Here is a 16454-nt window from a genome sequence, read left to right on the forward strand (position 1 = left end):
GCACTCAATAAAGCACTATTTTGCCGAGTGCCCAACGGGGAGCACTCGGCAAAGTTTTATTTTTCCTTTTTCCCTCTTTTCTACGACATTTTCTTCTACATTTGTTTTGATAAACTCAATAATACCTCATCAAATTCACTCAACAATATGTATTTGATTATTCTACTCATATTATTTCATTATTTTATGCAGTTATAGCTCCAATTCAATTTATATCAATTAAAATTCTATAATTACACTTAATACATTAAAATTATCAAACAGTTCCAAAAAATTACCAAAATTTCACATGAAACAATATACGTTCTCTATTGCCTATACAAAATGTTTTGTAGTCAGATCTAAATTCGATCATCACTTTGACTCCAAATCTTATTGAATCCTTCTCAACGGTACGATTCTTCTTCTGAGATGCTTCGGTTTATAAACATTGTATGTGATAAAATGTGCAAAACTTTCTTAATTTTTTACCACAACCTCCACATATGATACCATCACATCATGACAAATCTCATAATTTTCCGACTTCGTTTGCCTTTTTTAGAATTTAAAAATCATTCGATCACATGTTTGTGGTTATGTTTCCTGAACAAGATGTTTGAAATTTCTTTTCATTTCATGGGCAAGGCCTCAAACTGGGATAAATAACATAAATATCATTTTTCTACTCATTTTATTCTATAATTTGAATCACTTGCAGTTCAATTTTGACTTATACCAAAATTTTCCTTGAAATACCATTAATTAAATAAATATAGCAAATAAATTCAAAAATATACCAAATTTTAACATGGAGTAACACATGTTGTATATGGGGAGTAGAAAAAATTTCAAGGTGAAAAGAGGGAAAAACTTATTTTTTGCCGAGTGTCAAAAAAAACACTCGACAAACCCCCCCTCTTTGCCGAGTATTTTTTTGACACTCGGCAAACCCCCTTGTTTGCCGAGTGTTTTTTTTTGACACTCGGCAAAGAAGGGGGTTTGCCGAGTGTTTTTTATTTGACACTCGGCAAAGCCCCGATTTGCCGAGTATTTTTTCTTTACCGAGTGTTTTTGACTTGACACTCGACAAAGAGCTTGTTTGCCGAGTGCTCGAAAAAACACACTCGACAATTTTTAGCTTTCCCGTAGTGCTACCTAACGACGCCGCCTCATGTCACGCCGGACGGCGGCTGCCCCGGCCGTGCCATGGCACTGCGCGCCGCCAGTGCGCCCGCGCCGGCCACCGGATCTGGGCGCCACCGTGGCCAGTCTTCATGCATGGCCCGCCGGCCTCAGCCTCTTGCCGGGCGCGGCTCCAGCGCCGGAGGTCCCGGCCTCGCGCCATGGACGTACGGCCCCTGTCCCCCGCCGTGGACCGCCTCTTGCCACCACCGCTCTTCGATCGCGTCCGGCCACCACCCGTCGGTCGCCGCCGCTGGACGCCGCTGCACCTGCGCGCCCTGGCCGTTGCCTGACCGCCGCCGCAGCCCCGTGCCTGCCGGCGGTTACATATGTAATCTTGGTTCTAAAAAAAGCTCCTTTTCTGTTAGACTCTGAGTGCCCTCCATACGTAAATATTGCTCTAGATTTGTTTGAGGCAGAATTGTACGAGGCTGGTTTCCCTGCCGCCATCGGAAGGCTTCTCCTGCTGCGGCGGCATGGAGCAGGCCCCCCGGAGGCAGAGGAAGAACGGCCGCGGAGAGAGGAGGAAGCCGCCCCCCTCTCCGACATGGTGCGCCGGCACGGAGCTGACGAAGCCCGCCGCCTCTCCGCCGCCGCGCGCCCCGGGGTGGACGGAGCCCCCTCCGCCGGCGACGGGCGACGGCAGCTGGCTGATCCTGGACCGCTTCGTCCACCTCAGTAGGCGGCGGCGCGGGGTCGTCGAAGGGGACGCCACCGCCTCCTCGCTCACCGAGGACTGCGCCGGCCGGCCCGTCCGCGCCTCCCTCCGGATCGCCGGCCCCCCCGCGGTGTCCCGCCTCTACCTCCACTGGGCGTGGAGGCCGCAGATCCGTGGCTTCGCGGAGCCCGCCGCCATCGCCGCCCACCGCAACTCCATCCTCTTCCGGATGTCCGTCCCCTTCGAGGATTCCACGTGTTGGATCGACATCTCCTCCTCCCCCCTCGACTACCTGGTCTACTCCTCCTCATCGCCGCCTTCCCTGGCCGTGCTTCCCCCTTGCTTCGACGGCGGCGAAACCAACCCCCTGCTTGACAAGTTGTTCCAACCGTACCGGTGCGAGCAGCAGCGCATCATGTTCGACGAAGACATGGGCATCCTCTGCCATGGCGACAATGGGGAATTCACTGTGGCAGACCTCACATACCGTTATCGCCAGGAGGTCGACCTCTGCTTGCTGCACCATCCGCCTCCTGCCGGCATTCCGCTGAAATGGAGTATTAACAGGCTGCAGATCCCTCCTCAGATGAAGATCGATCTCTACTCGTGGAGGACTGATGTTGTCGTCCCCATCGACAGATCCTTGTGCTGGGTTGACTACTACCAGGGCATCCTGCTCATTGATGTCCTCGCTGACAGCCAGAGCAGCCCGATTCAGCAGCAGCTCCACTACGTCCGGCTGCCTTCTCAAGCTCTCAAGTCTCGCCGCCTCTACATCGACCCAGGCGCACCTGACCCTTTTCGGCGTGTCTGCATCACTGATGCTGGCATCATTAAGCTCGTCTGCATCCTTACCAAATATCCTCCTCCTGATGATGAATTCACCATCATAACATGGACGTTGGTTGACATTAACCAAGGCAGCTGGAGGAAGGATGTGGACACCATCGTGGGAACCGATGAGTTCTTCGGGTTTTGCAATTAATGCTGCCAAGAGCTGCCTTCCACGGGTGCGGCCGAGTTTCCCTGTGGTGAGCTTGGTTGATCCAGATGTCATCTGTTTCCTGCTCAAGGAAAAGGACCGCAACGTTTCGTGGATGGTTGAGGTCAACATGAGGAAAAAGGTCCTGCTGTCTAGCGCCCTCTATATCAATGAAGAAGAAGAAGAAGGACCTCCCTCTGAAAAGGACCGCAGGAATAATTTCTTTGGACACTCCTTTATCCCCACAAAGTTCTCCTCTTACTTGGCTGAGGATGCCATCACAAGGTACTAGTGTATCTCCTTATTCTTCAGTGCATGTTACCTCTGCAGTTGCTTCTTGCTTGTATTGCTTTGCATAGTCTTAAAACTAGTTATATTATTCTGTTGAGCAGAATCTAGGGTACATTCCAAAACATGAGGAGAACATGATGATCGTTAAGTGGCTAGCTAGGTGTTTAGCATACTGAGGCATCGCCGTAATTTCCATGCTAAGTTAAATGACTAGACAATGTGTTAACAGTGCTTTGATGATATGAATAGTTTTATCAGCTAAATTGCATTGTGCAATCTCTAACTTTATCTTACCATGGTTTAATTGAAGCCAATGCAACACTATGCATATTTTGTAAGAGGGCCAACAGAAGTGCTGTCAGTTTAGAGTTTATTAAACCATGACTCCAATTTATGTGTTCTGGATCAGTCAGTACGCCTATACTACTTGTTTGTGATCCAAACCAAAACCAGAACAATCCATATAAAAACGATTTGCGACACTTATGTTAGTAAAACCTTTATTCTTTTTTTCAACAAACCAACTTGATTGTCATATCATTTGTTTGTTTGCGACCCTTATTCATTTTTTCTGATAAAAAAGATATTTGTTTGTTCTTTTAGCTCATTAATTCATTTGCGTAGTCACACAAACATTTACATACTTACGATCACATAAATCAATTTACTACAGTAGGGACATACTTACGATCACATAAATCAATTTACTACAGTAGGGACTAGGAACCTGTGCTATTAATTAAAGTTATACACTAGCTCCTGGTAGGATCAGGAAATGTCTAGATACAGAATAAATCTTGTGAGATTGACCATAACACTAAGAAACAGTCAGTCATGCTCCTAAGAATGGTGTTCATGATAGGCAACTTGTTGGGTTGCTGCATCCATTTCTCTTGAACAGAAAGGCGGCTTTCCAAACTGAGCTGCCATATGCAGTTGGTGAATCCTGCTAGTAATACTGAGACAGTTAAGAAAATGAAGCATATACTAATGTCAAAGTAATATGGTTGTATCTCAATAACGCCTAAGTAGTTTCTAGTCGTAATGTTTTTCCTCAAATAAGCATGAAGATGCAATTGCTTGATTTGTTAATTATACATATGTAAAAAAATAGATGGTAGTTATGAGGAGATGGAATGGAGAGATGAGCTAACTAGTGCTTTCTTTTGTGTAGTCGGAAACTAAGTGAAACGATGCAGAAGGATAAGGAGGAGAGAATGATGTAGAAGGATAAAGAGGAGAGAGCGATGCAGTAGCCGAAGCTGAAGGAGTACCATGCAGTGCGGTGCCGCCGGCAGCCACCGCACGCCGTGCCCAGCTCTAGAACGTGCAGGGTTTTTTGTTTTTTTTTGTTGATGACAAACGTACTAGTTGGTGCTGTGGCTAGCAACAACTGACAACGACCTTCATCTTCATTCACGCATGGCCACATGGGAGGATGGGTGATGGGTCCTCAACATGGTTAACAACCTTTTGAAGAATTGATCTATCAAATTGAAGACGTCCTTAACTAATTGTGTCTCCGGGGAGGGGGAATATCATAGGGGGTGATGGTACGTTGAATATCTCAACAGCCGCACACCTACAACACACCTATGTTTGAGAAACCTTATTCGATACTCAAGCGCTTTTGATTGTGTTTGTGTTGTAAAATGTTGAGAAATTGGCACCCAAATCTTGACACCGACTGCCTAGAAGTGGCACCAAAGTGGTGTGACACCACTTCTTCTATGCACCTTATACACATACTACTCTGAGGAGACCTTCACACCGACATCAACGCGGGAGACTAACTCTCTACAAGGGAACCCAAATCTTTTATTCACCTACTCACAACTTGATACAACACTCTTTACATGGCTACCCTAACATGACACCACTACACTATATGGCAACCTTATCATCTCTTCACCTATGGCTCACATGTCACTCTATGCCATGGTATGGCTAGGAGGGAGGGGACCACCTTTATTTATAGGTGCTCATGATCATTGTGGTGTTGCCATGTGGTAACTTCGACACTCTTCATACAAAATATCCTAACTCTAGAACCCTCCTGAAGCGTCCCCACATAAGTAGAGACTAAATGTGATACAAATATCAGTCCCAGGAGGCTGATAACACATTTATTCAACAGATAATTTAGTAACCGTACAACTCTCGAGGGAGTGGGCGTGAGAGCCACGCAGCGATAAGAAGCAAATAAATAACAGCGGCTAACCAAGCGACTGCCAAAAGACAACACTCGGGACTACACGGCAGCAGAAGCATCTTGGAAAGGCCAGCACCACAGGCAGCGTTGGGTGCGGACACAACCTCTACTCAAGGTCTTCGGCGATGAAGTCCGGGTCTTCCTCTGTAGTAACAAAGCAAGGGTGAGTACGAACGTACTCAACAAGTCCAACCCCATCCACGGAGGGGGATACAATCAAGTATATGCACAGGATAAATCAAGGATAGGCTAGAGTTTATTTGCAATAAAGCTAGGTTTTTCAACTCATGCAAGTGCTCGTTTTCAAACAAATTTTCGTAAAGCTTTTCTTTAGTAACCGAAACATTAAGTGGGGTTGATCCTACACAAAGGATCCAAGTTTTATCGCTATCGGACTCCCCGTCCGCCATAGCGCACGGCACAACTGCTGGACACTTCCAAAATTCCACACACACATGCACGCGCGCGCACACACACACACACACACACGACAACCATGCCCAAGTGCTAGTTATGTGACCAAGCCGTAACTCATCCAATACCGTGGACACGGCTACCCGGATAGGTTTTAACTCTGCAGAGGTTGTACACTTTTCCCACAAGTAGGGTACCGCAGCACGATCACCTTAGTGCCAGTGCGGATCCTAACAAAGCCATTACCCACCTTAGCTAAGACTGGCTAGCCCTCACAGGAGCACCCAAGGGGTTCACGACTCATCCACGAGACCGTAACCGGGACCTAAGTCACCAATATCTTACTCCTTTTCCATGGGCTCCCGTTGCTCACCAGCACCCCTGAAGACTAACAGTTCAGCTAGTGGGATTTATGCTAAGCAGTTGCCCATACAACGGTCGAGTGGTTGCACGATGGTTGAATTAGGCAAGATGACACATCAACTCGGTCCTTAATCATGACAAGATGGATATCTCCCGACATTGCTCAACCACCAAGGTATGAGCGCAACACCCTGGCATCCCACACAAGGAATATCCATCCATCCTATCTACACATCCTTTTCCCTTGAACCCAAAAAGCCATTTTTCTCACTTGCACACACCCACATATTTATTTTCCGAATACACCATTGTAATAATGATTGTAGTTAAGTAGTAATTTCCTAAGCATTCTAGCGGTGGTTATCGACTAAATAGAGCATGTCATATTTAGAGACAACCATAGGATAACAAGGAATGTTCATAACAATCAAGGGGTGGCTATCCAACCATGTCTTGCAATGAAATAATATGCATTTTGTAAAACAGGCCGATAGGTTGTGTTTGGAAAACTAGGTATTAAGTATGCATCAAAGGGTGAGATTGGACTTGCCATCTTCAAAGCCTTCCAGGAGTTCCGGCTCGTGCTGCTGGTCCTCGGGCTCGAGCTCACGGTCAAACTCCTCCTCGGGATCCTCCTCGGGCAATCCGCGATCTACGGCACACACAAACGGACACACAAATAAATAAAAGAAAGATCGGTTTTTATCCGTGAGCTCCGAACAGAAAACGTGAACGGAAAATAGGTAGAAAGATTATTTTTGGGAAATTTGGATATGAATCGGCGAAAGTATTCCGGAGGATGACGTGGTAAAATTTGGGATCAATTGGAGGAAGTTTGGCGCATGGAATGACGGGTTAAGCATGGATTAGGGGCTTAAACAGGAGGTTTAGGACTGATTTGTAATAAACCAGGGACCTATTGGTGAATAATTTTGGAGGTGGAGGGGCTTATCCGTGGATAGGATTATGAGAGTGGTGGAAGGACTATTTCGCGAATAGTAGATTCTTTGGGGTTAGATTGGAATTTTGTGGTTTCTGCTTCCTTCCTCTCCAGGAACTTGGAGAGGGAGAGAGAGAGAGGGTGGGGGTTGACCGGCGGCGGCCGGCCGGGTCCTACCAGCGGCGAGCCGAGGGTTGGGGCGGCGGAGGGAGTGGAGGGGAGCCCATTTTGCCTCTCACCTTTGAGCTTTGAGGATGGGGAAGGGGGCAGCCGGTAGTGGCTAGGAGGCGGCAGTGCACGGGCGGCGGCGGGAGGTGGTGGCGCACGGGCGGCGGTGGCGAGCTGGGGTGGTGGTGGAGTGGCAAGGGAGGCTGGGCGAGCGGCCCTTTTTATATGCCGGCGAGGGGCGGCCGGCGGTGGGGGACCGGGCGGCCGGCTGTGTGCGGCATGGGGGTGGGGGCCAGGCAGGCTGGGCCGGCGGTAGGGGCTCGGGCGCCGAAGGAGGACGTCGCGGGGAGGGCGGCACGGCAATGGTGGCGTGCGGCGGGCAGCACCGGAGGAGAGGTAGGGGCTGGCGGCGGGCGGCGTGAAGCGGGGACGGAGGTGGGGCCGGCGCAGGAGGGGCGCGGGAAGGGGTCGGCGGGGTCGGCCGGGCGGCGGGAGGCGACACAGGGCCCAGGGCGGGCGCGGCCCTAGGTGGCCGGGCGGCGTGGCGCCAGGGAGACGTGGGCGCCGGGAGGAGTAAATGTGCCGGTGGGGGGCAGGCCAAAGGAAATGGTGCCAGAACCGGGAGGAGTGGCGCCAGGAAGAAGAAGAAAGGAGGAGAGAGAAGAAGGAGGAGGAAGAAGAAAAAGAAAGGAGAAGGAAGAGGAAAAAGAAAGAAAAAGGGAGGAAACAGAGAAAGAAAGAGGGGGAACCGACGGTGATTGCGGCACGCGGTTGGAGCACGCGCGCGGCGGTCTAACGACGGCATACGGCGAGATTTACGGGCACGGGTAAAGATGATGGCTGTCGGCTTAGGTGCCGAGACGGCGAAATCGCCGGGAAAGTTTTCGATTTCCGGGAGCTCAGCGGTAAAAAGATTTTGAAAGCAATTTTTAACGGATGATTTTAGTTGGTGATTTCCGCAGATGTTACACCTTCTCATCCTTATCTAGTTTCTTATATTTCTACCATGCTAAAATATCTAGGTCTAGAGTATTCTACGCTTCACCATGAAGTATGGCAACTATGGCTCATGCATTCTCTTTAATTTTTTTAGAACCTTTTTATCCTGCCATGATCTTATACTTATACATGGCAAAGTTAGTCTCTTGAGCTCTCCACAATCTTCTAGAATATTCCAAGTATGCATTGCATATTTTAACACTCCCCCTCAATGCATACTTGTCTCGGGCGGTCGAACCATTGCGTGTCGCTACCCTTGGATCTTCTACACTCTGCCATTACGAATCTTCTTCTTCACTTGCCCTTGTGACATGATCTTCTCTTCTTTCAACTCATATGCCTCTGTCTTCAGTTGGAGGTTCCTCGCAGATTTGATGCATCCATGCATCTCTTCTTTCTTCTTCACCCTTCTAGTGTCCTCTAGATGCTTCTTGTACGAAGGCAAAATAAATTTAGTCGGTGAAGCGTTGTCATACCTGAGATATTCACAACTGTGTCCTTCCGAAATTTTTTTCATCTTATCATGCTCCTCCAAATCTTCATGGATTACGAATGCTCCATGTCTATCTTCACCATGCTCTTGGCGCTCTTCAACATCATGAAGACTAGGCTCTATCTTCTCATCTTTAATATCTTCCTCCTCATCGCTTAGGCCTCCCAATCTTCATCACTATCATATCCAAATACTATGAATCCTTTTGAAATATCTGGATCTCTCACCTCCATGGAGAAGCCACCTTCTGCATCATACTCTTCTTCTTCTTCAATGCTATTTGATGGAGTTTCACCTTCTGTCAATTCTTCCACGAAGTAAGTTCTATCATCTTCAATTGTGGTAGCTACCTCAGCATCTCACTCTTCTTTACTTGGGCACATACTCAAGACAATTTCTTTCATTGTAGCCACATTTCCTTCTGAGTGCCTCTGTGAACTCCAGCAGTCCCGTGCAAGATGCCCTTTCTTGCCATAGTTGAAGTACTCACCTCTTCTTCTCCTCTCGCTCTTGACCCACTCCTGGTCATCTTTGTCGTCGCTCTCTTGTTGAGCTCCCCTGAGTAGCTTCTCTTCTTTGGACAATGGCTATCGCCTCTTGTCCACTCCTCGCCTTTCCTTGGCCTTTTAGTGGACCCTTCTTCCTGATGAAGAGTGCCTCCTCTTCATCCTTCTCCAAATTGATGTTGCCTATTTTCTTGGCTAATGCCTCCTGATTAGCCAATAAGTTTTCTAGCTCCACAAATGAAGGTTGAGTAGGCCATCCACTGATTGCAGGTATAAACCCTTGATATTCAGGTCTAAGGCCATTAATGATTCTCCTCATACGTGCCTCCCCAACCTTCTCATCCGGTGCAAGCTCGGATATCTCTTGACAGATGGATTCTACTTTTGTGAAATATTGACTAATAGTCAAAGTGACTTGAGAGATACCAAACAACTCCTTTTCTAAGAGTTGGAGCTGTACCTCATTCTTCTTTGAGAATAGCTTTGCCAATGTCTCCCAGGCCTCATTTGGTGTCTCCGCATCTCTGATATGCTCCACTAGGTCTTCCTCGATCGTCGTCTTCAACATAAACATAGCCTTGCCTGCCTTGATTCGCCACTTTCGCAAGGCTTCCTCGTTCTCCTTCAGTAGAGGAGTTTTCTCGATGCTTTCTACGATCTCCCATAGGTCCTGACCCATCAAGTAGGACTCTATGCAGGTCTGCCAATAGCCATAGTTGTGGCTATTGAGCCTCCTTATGCCTCCTGTGCTCAAGAGATCCGACATCTCAACTGACACCCAACATCACCTACGCTTGGTCCCGGACTAGCATTCCTTCATAGTCCTGGATCTCCATTTAGCACCTCTCGGTGCCACACCGAGCACTGTAAGTGCCCTACATCTACCAACAACTGCACCGACCACTATGAGTGTCCTGCACTCACAACAAAACTCCTCCCAATGACGGTCCTTGACCGATCTACTCTATGCTATGATATGGCCATGTGACAACTTCCATACTCTTCCATACAAAATATCCTAACTCTAGAACCCTTCTCATCCTTATCTAGTTTTTTATATTTCTACCATGCTAAAATATCTAGTTCTTTAGTATTCTATACTTCACTATGAAGCATGGCAACTATGGCTCATGCATTCTTTTCAACTTTCTACCTTCTTACCTTACCATGATCTTATCCTTATACATGACAAAGTTAGTCTCTTAAGATCTCCACAATCTTCTAGAATATTTCAAATATGCATTGCATATTTTAACATAAAATGTACCCTCCATGGAGAATTTTGGAAAGACAAAATTAACTGGGGAAATGCAATATGCATATGTGATGCTTCTGGTGCTTGAATATTTGCACAAGGGGACCATATAGTTAGTAGATGAAGTATTAGCACACAAAGAGCGAATCAAAGTAGGAGGACCCAATTTTGAAACCACAGTCGTGTGGTCGAGCGCTTCTAATAACTAGGTGGAGGTCTAAGATTTTGTTGTGCTGCAAGCACCAATCATGAATTATCAGTAACATATCTAGGGCCTAAAAACTCGCGGGAAATATTACAAGCGTCGAGTGCACCGGATGATCCGATGGGGGTAATATTACAAGCGTCGGAGCAATTCGCTAAAGAGGAAGGAAACGTTATAGCACCGGATGTTCCGATGTCCTATGGAGTTGACCGTCGGACAAAGCATATTTTCTTTGAGAAGTTCTAGAGAGGTTTTGGGAAAAAATCCTTCAGCACCGGATGATCCGACGGCACCATCGGAAAAAGCGTCAGAGCAATGACGTCAGGGGATCCAACAGCTATGTGACATGAACAATGGCACTGGATGATCCGATGGGGGTATCCGATAAAGCGTCAGATGAATTATTGAGGAACTTGTGTGTGTGGGGCCAACGGCTAGTTACATTGGATGTTCTAATGCAAACCTAAAATAGACTATCGGATTCCGATGGTATCCTTTTTCACTAGTTGTTGGAGCAACGGCTCTTTGAGCCCTTGAGGCTATTTATACCCCCACCACTCACCCATTCGGAGTTGCTGGAGTGTCTAGGGATGCATTGAAGACCAAGACTCATCAAGAACACATCCATGCCACCAAAAGTGCTTAAATGATCCATCAAAGGCTTAACACAAGCTTAGGAGAGTGACTAGTGTTAGGATAGGCCTAGAGAGGAGTGAGTGCAAGGTGTGCTTGTGATCAGGTTCTAGAATGAACCACCACTATACAAGAGGTGTGCCGGCACCTTGGGACCTTGGTGGCTTGCCGGCAAATATTTGACTCTCCGGCTTGGTGTGGAGCGGCGTCGACGACCTTGTACGGGGGACGTGGAGACCCCCTTCCTTCATGGAGAAGCTCCTTAGTGGAGACGACATCAAGGTGACCGAGAGATTTGGCGTGAGCCTTAGTGCCAAGTCAAGGGGCACCTTGGGAGAGACTTTGTGACCGGGAAGCAATACTCTTGTGTGAGTGCTTCAATAATGTGGACTAGTGGTGGCTTAGTGCCTACCGATACCACGGGATAAATCTTGTGTCAAGAATTTGCTTCCTGTCATCCCCTCCTTACGTTTTCGCATTTCGTACTTGCAACTTGTGTGCTTTTTCTTACCTAGAGTAGTATCCTGATAGGATTGGCTACACGTTGCAAAACTTGTTTTGGGATGAGGATTTCACACTAGATCAACCATAGTTTGCACATCTATATAGCGTGATCTAGTTTATATTTCGATGCAAAGTAGTAAAAACCATAGATTAAAATTTTAAGTTGCCTAATTCACCTCCTCCCCCTCTTTGGCTACGGGCACCGATTACTTACGAGGATCTAGATATTCTAGAGTGCCGGGAGAAGAGGGGAGCGGGAGATCTTGGACGAGAGAGCATAGGTCGCTTGTGGCCTTGGATCTAGATGAGCGTTAGATATATGCGGCCGTGCAGATGGATCGAAAAATGGCCAGCCGATTGGTAGTCTTTACCAAAAAATATTACTCATATCTATGCTTAGTAGGAGCTAGTACAAGGTATATATAGTATCTACCGCTTTCACTGATGTAACTAATTAGTATATGTACCGAGATTTTTCCAACAGCCTAAGCCTCACATTCTTACATGACAGACGTTTAAGCTGTTACTGCTAGTAAGTAGTAACTATTTGGCATTAACATTACTGCTAAACTTTTTGCTTTGTTTTTCATTTCCTGGTTCTTGGTTCTTGAATGGAACATTAATGCAAGTGGCTGTTTTACTCCAATTTCAACAATTTAGCAACCAACTAAAACTTACCAACATGCTTGCATGCATTTTTGTTGACTAGAAAGTTACCAAGGAAAGGCATGCTATCTTCCAAAGCCATCCTCGCTCCTGCATGTATAGCAAAGGCATAGGATTTTTTGTCTTGAGGTGCACGTTGATTCGGCATCATCACTTGGTGCGAATCTTCATCTCTTGGAGACGATCGATGCCAGCAAGGGGTGCGCGCGCGCGTGCGAAACAAGGGAGCTGACAGCTGAGTTCTCCATCATCTCCTCCGCCGCCCACCTATACAACAAACTTCTCCGATGATCCGCTTGCTCGATCGATCGTGTTCTCAGCTGATGTGTCAAGAGGGTGGTTGTGCGGCGTGCCATGCATCCAGCTCGCCTTCTCCTGCTGCTCCTCCCCGTCGCCGTCATCGGTGCCACGGCAGATGTGGACCGCCCGGTATTTGTGAAAGCCACCTGCTCGGCCCCGGGGAACTACACCGACAGCAGCCCGTTCGGGAAGAACGTCGCCGAGCTCCTGTCCGCGCTGTCGACCCCACCTCCGGCGACGGTCGACAACTACTGGTGGTTCCGCAGCCACACCGTCGGCACAGCGCCCGACCAGGTCTCCGGGCTCGCCGTGTGCTACGCCGACGCCGACGCGGAGCGGTGCCTCGACTGCATCAATTCCGCGAGCTCCACCTGGTTCTCCGGCCTATGCGATCACAGCCGGAACGTGGGCTTCCTCAGCTCCGTCGGTTGCGCCATCAGGTACGCGGACGCGCCCTTCTTCGGCTCCGCCGACTCCGGCGCCGACGCCAGGCTTATCTTGCGCTCGGATTTCCTGGCCTTCGACGCTGCCGGCATGAGGGAGGCGCGGCGGGAGCTGCTGAGCCAGCTCGCGGAGAGGGCCGGCGGCGATGCCCTGCGGTTCGCCACCGGGAGCCAGGGGATCAAGGACGCCGTCAGCGGAGGCGTCTGGCAGGTGATGTACGGGATGGCGCAGTGCACCAGGGACCTGCCGCGGAGCGAGTGCAGCAGCTGCCTCATAGACCTCCTTGCCGTCATGTACGGGGAGAGCATCACCAACAGCACGTCTGCCTCCGTCATGGGGCTCAGCTGTTACCTCATGTACCAGATGAACGAACCGATCAACTTCATCGCCGGAATGGTGGCTGTGCCACCGGCGGCACCGCCAGCCGAGCCTCCAACAGGGTCTGCTGCTGCATCTCCTGCTGCTCGACCGGTCAGCCCCAAGACGACGGTGATCGTGGCTCTAGCTGTGGCTGCCGTCACGCTCTTCAGTGTTGGACCTTAATCTTATTTTTGCACAGACTGCTGGGTCACTAACTTCGGCGAGGTTAAGAAACAACGAAGCAAGGAAAACACTTGTACTTTCATTCTACTAGGATAGTGCCCGTACGTTGCTATGGGCATCTGAAATTTTATCGACAATAATAACTATTTTCAAAAACATCATGCAAAACAATAAAACATCTTATGATCATGCAAAACAATAAAACATCTTAGAACCGTGGATTTCACTTGTCAGTTAAGAAGAAAATATAAGTATCAACATCGACCACTACTCACTCCATTGTGATTTTCTTCTAACCGCTTATTTACAAGTCACACCACAATAGCTAAATATGATCGCCTGTACTTTTTAACAAACTTTGGATCGACAAATTACTGCACTATCCAGATAAAATGGTAATATACTTATATGCTGTAGACTCATAGTCGACATCCGATCCATATTCTAGTGGTGGGCTGGGCCGCAGGCTTCGTGGTCTTGTCAAATTAACTGCGCGATGGGCCCTGTGGCAGAACTGTCTAAATTAATTTGGCTAAAGCACACTTAAGTCGCCTAAATGCGATCATGTACTTTAAACAAGTCAACTCGGTCGTCCGTCGGATTTTCTCCGATAAAACCATGTAACGCAGGATCGAGAAAGCAAAACTCACACGATGGTGAGTGGTTACAGAGATTACAACAGTCCATCCAGATTAAACAAAGTGCATCGATTTATTATAACATAAAGTTCAGAAATTCAAACATAGTTTGTAGAGTGTTCAAGCAGCGGAAATAAAACGAATGGAAACTAAACGTCGATGCACGATATCATGAAGAAGCCGATCATGACATCACTGACCCCTATCCTCGCCGTCCGAGGAGGGATCCCACTCGACCGTCCAACTTGGAGGGAGCTGGGTAGACCAAGCAGAACTAGCAGCGAACTCAGGAACATCATCCTCACCTGAAAAGAGGTGCCACAACAAAGCTGAGCAACTATGCTCAACAAGACTTAACCGACCTGTGGTACTAATCCACTAACACCTAGACATGCAAGCTTTTTGGCTCTGGGTTTTGTTTTGCCAAAAGCGACTAGTGTAGGTCCTTACTTTCAATATTTTAGCCACCAGTTCTACTGTTGTTCATCATTCTAAGTTAGCAAACTATACTAAACAAGCATAGTTTTTCAAGCAATTAATAACAAGTAACAATATTATATCATCCTCATCTTTCATTCTTACTCAGTGTAGCATAGCGATCAAGTAGTCCCAAACTGTGAGAGGCGGACGAATCGATTCGAATTTATTAACCATGCATGGCAAACCTAATCCCACGACATCCGCGCACCACGAAGGGTCGCTTCACTTGTCAGCCGTCCTCATCGATCCCTAGGTACGTGTCAGGTCCAAACTTCCTTTGCCATGCAATGCTCCACAGTCCCGGTCTCTACCGTACTATGACCGTCATTGCACCCACATGATGCACCATGGGAACGACGTTCCAAGGACAGCAGGGGTATAAGCCACGTCCCAGTTCAATCAGGTACTAGGCTTCCCCATCCCATACTAGGTATGAGATTAGTACTTTCAAACACTTGATCACGAACACCATCACCTTTCGACCTTAGTCCAATTTCAAGTAGACAGACGGGGCAAACCACCGAGTACCAACATAAGCCCGGCCCCGTCCATCATCCTTATAGTTGCAACGAAAAGAAAATCATTCAACTCCTATAACTCGCGAGTGACAGGAAATCACTTGACTTTTACCGAGTCCTATTTAGCATTGCAACTACTCAACTTCTTATACCAGTGTTCAGATCAAGGGGCACTATATTCATGCATCTATGGTTTCAATCAATTCCTATAAACGTAAATGCATAATCAAAACAACCAATATATTGCAAGTATTTAAACATAGGAATTTATGCTCCGGGGCTTGCCTTCACACTCGGAGTTAGCGAACTGGTCCTCGGCTTGCTCTGGCACGGGCTCGACTTCGGCGTGGTGCAGAGCTACGGCTTCCTCTTCGAGCGTCGGGTGCAGCTCGTACGTACCGTCGGCGATGTTAACTTCTACATGAAATGCATGTGCAAATGATTCATCGTGCAAACCAAGAGTCTGAAAGGCATTTCATATAGTATTCCTTTTTATCTTTCTCTAAAAAGGAAAGCGGTTTTCATTAACTTTCAAACCAAGTCTCAAAATTTTCCTGTGAACTACACCTCATTCCTGAATTGTTCCAAGTGGTTTCATATTTTTATCATCTCTGGATTTATCATTATGCAAAAAGAAAAATCTACCTGCAGATTTCAATTAATAAACTAAAACAGTGACTTAAATGTCTAAGATAGGCTCTAAACCATTTTTCTAAGCTTCTAATCTCTGAAGCAAACACTTAAGAGTTGGATTCATCTTTTTATCATTTTTCTTTGATTTATGATGATTTAAATTGGCTAAACAACAAATAAATCATACAACAATATTTTTAACAGTGACATGGGCCAAAACTATTTTTATCAGATACTAAACAACTTACTGAGTTCAACAAAAGTGGTTTTGCATTTTTAGCAATTTTCTACACTTTTCTATGCCTTTTTAAACTTTCAGCATTTTAGATTTGGAAAAAAAAGAAAACCGAAGCAATCTTCGAATCTAGCCCTCAAGTCTATGGGTTAAATGCATAGAGGCCCCTGGATCTTACGCCTACACCCCTGGACAAAAACCCACCTCAAA

General features: G+C 47.2%; 1 protein-coding gene across 1 annotated transcript; it reads left to right on the top strand.

Annotated features, from left to right (window-relative positions):
- The first annotated feature begins 12807 nt into the window (after positions 1-12807).
- Positions 12808-13740, top strand: LOC101759703 (cysteine-rich repeat secretory protein 38-like). The gene has a single exon (XM_004980865.2). The coding sequence runs from the start codon at positions 12808-12810 to the stop codon at positions 13738-13740; it is 933 nt and encodes a 310-aa protein (XP_004980922.2).
- Positions 13741-16454: the final 2714 nt, after the last annotated feature.

The sequence above is a fragment of the Setaria italica genome, chromosome VIII, assembly GCF_000263155.2.
Source record: "Setaria italica strain Yugu1 chromosome VIII, Setaria_italica_v2.0, whole genome shotgun sequence".
Classification (NCBI taxonomy): Eukaryota; Viridiplantae; Streptophyta; class Magnoliopsida; order Poales; family Poaceae; genus Setaria; species Setaria italica.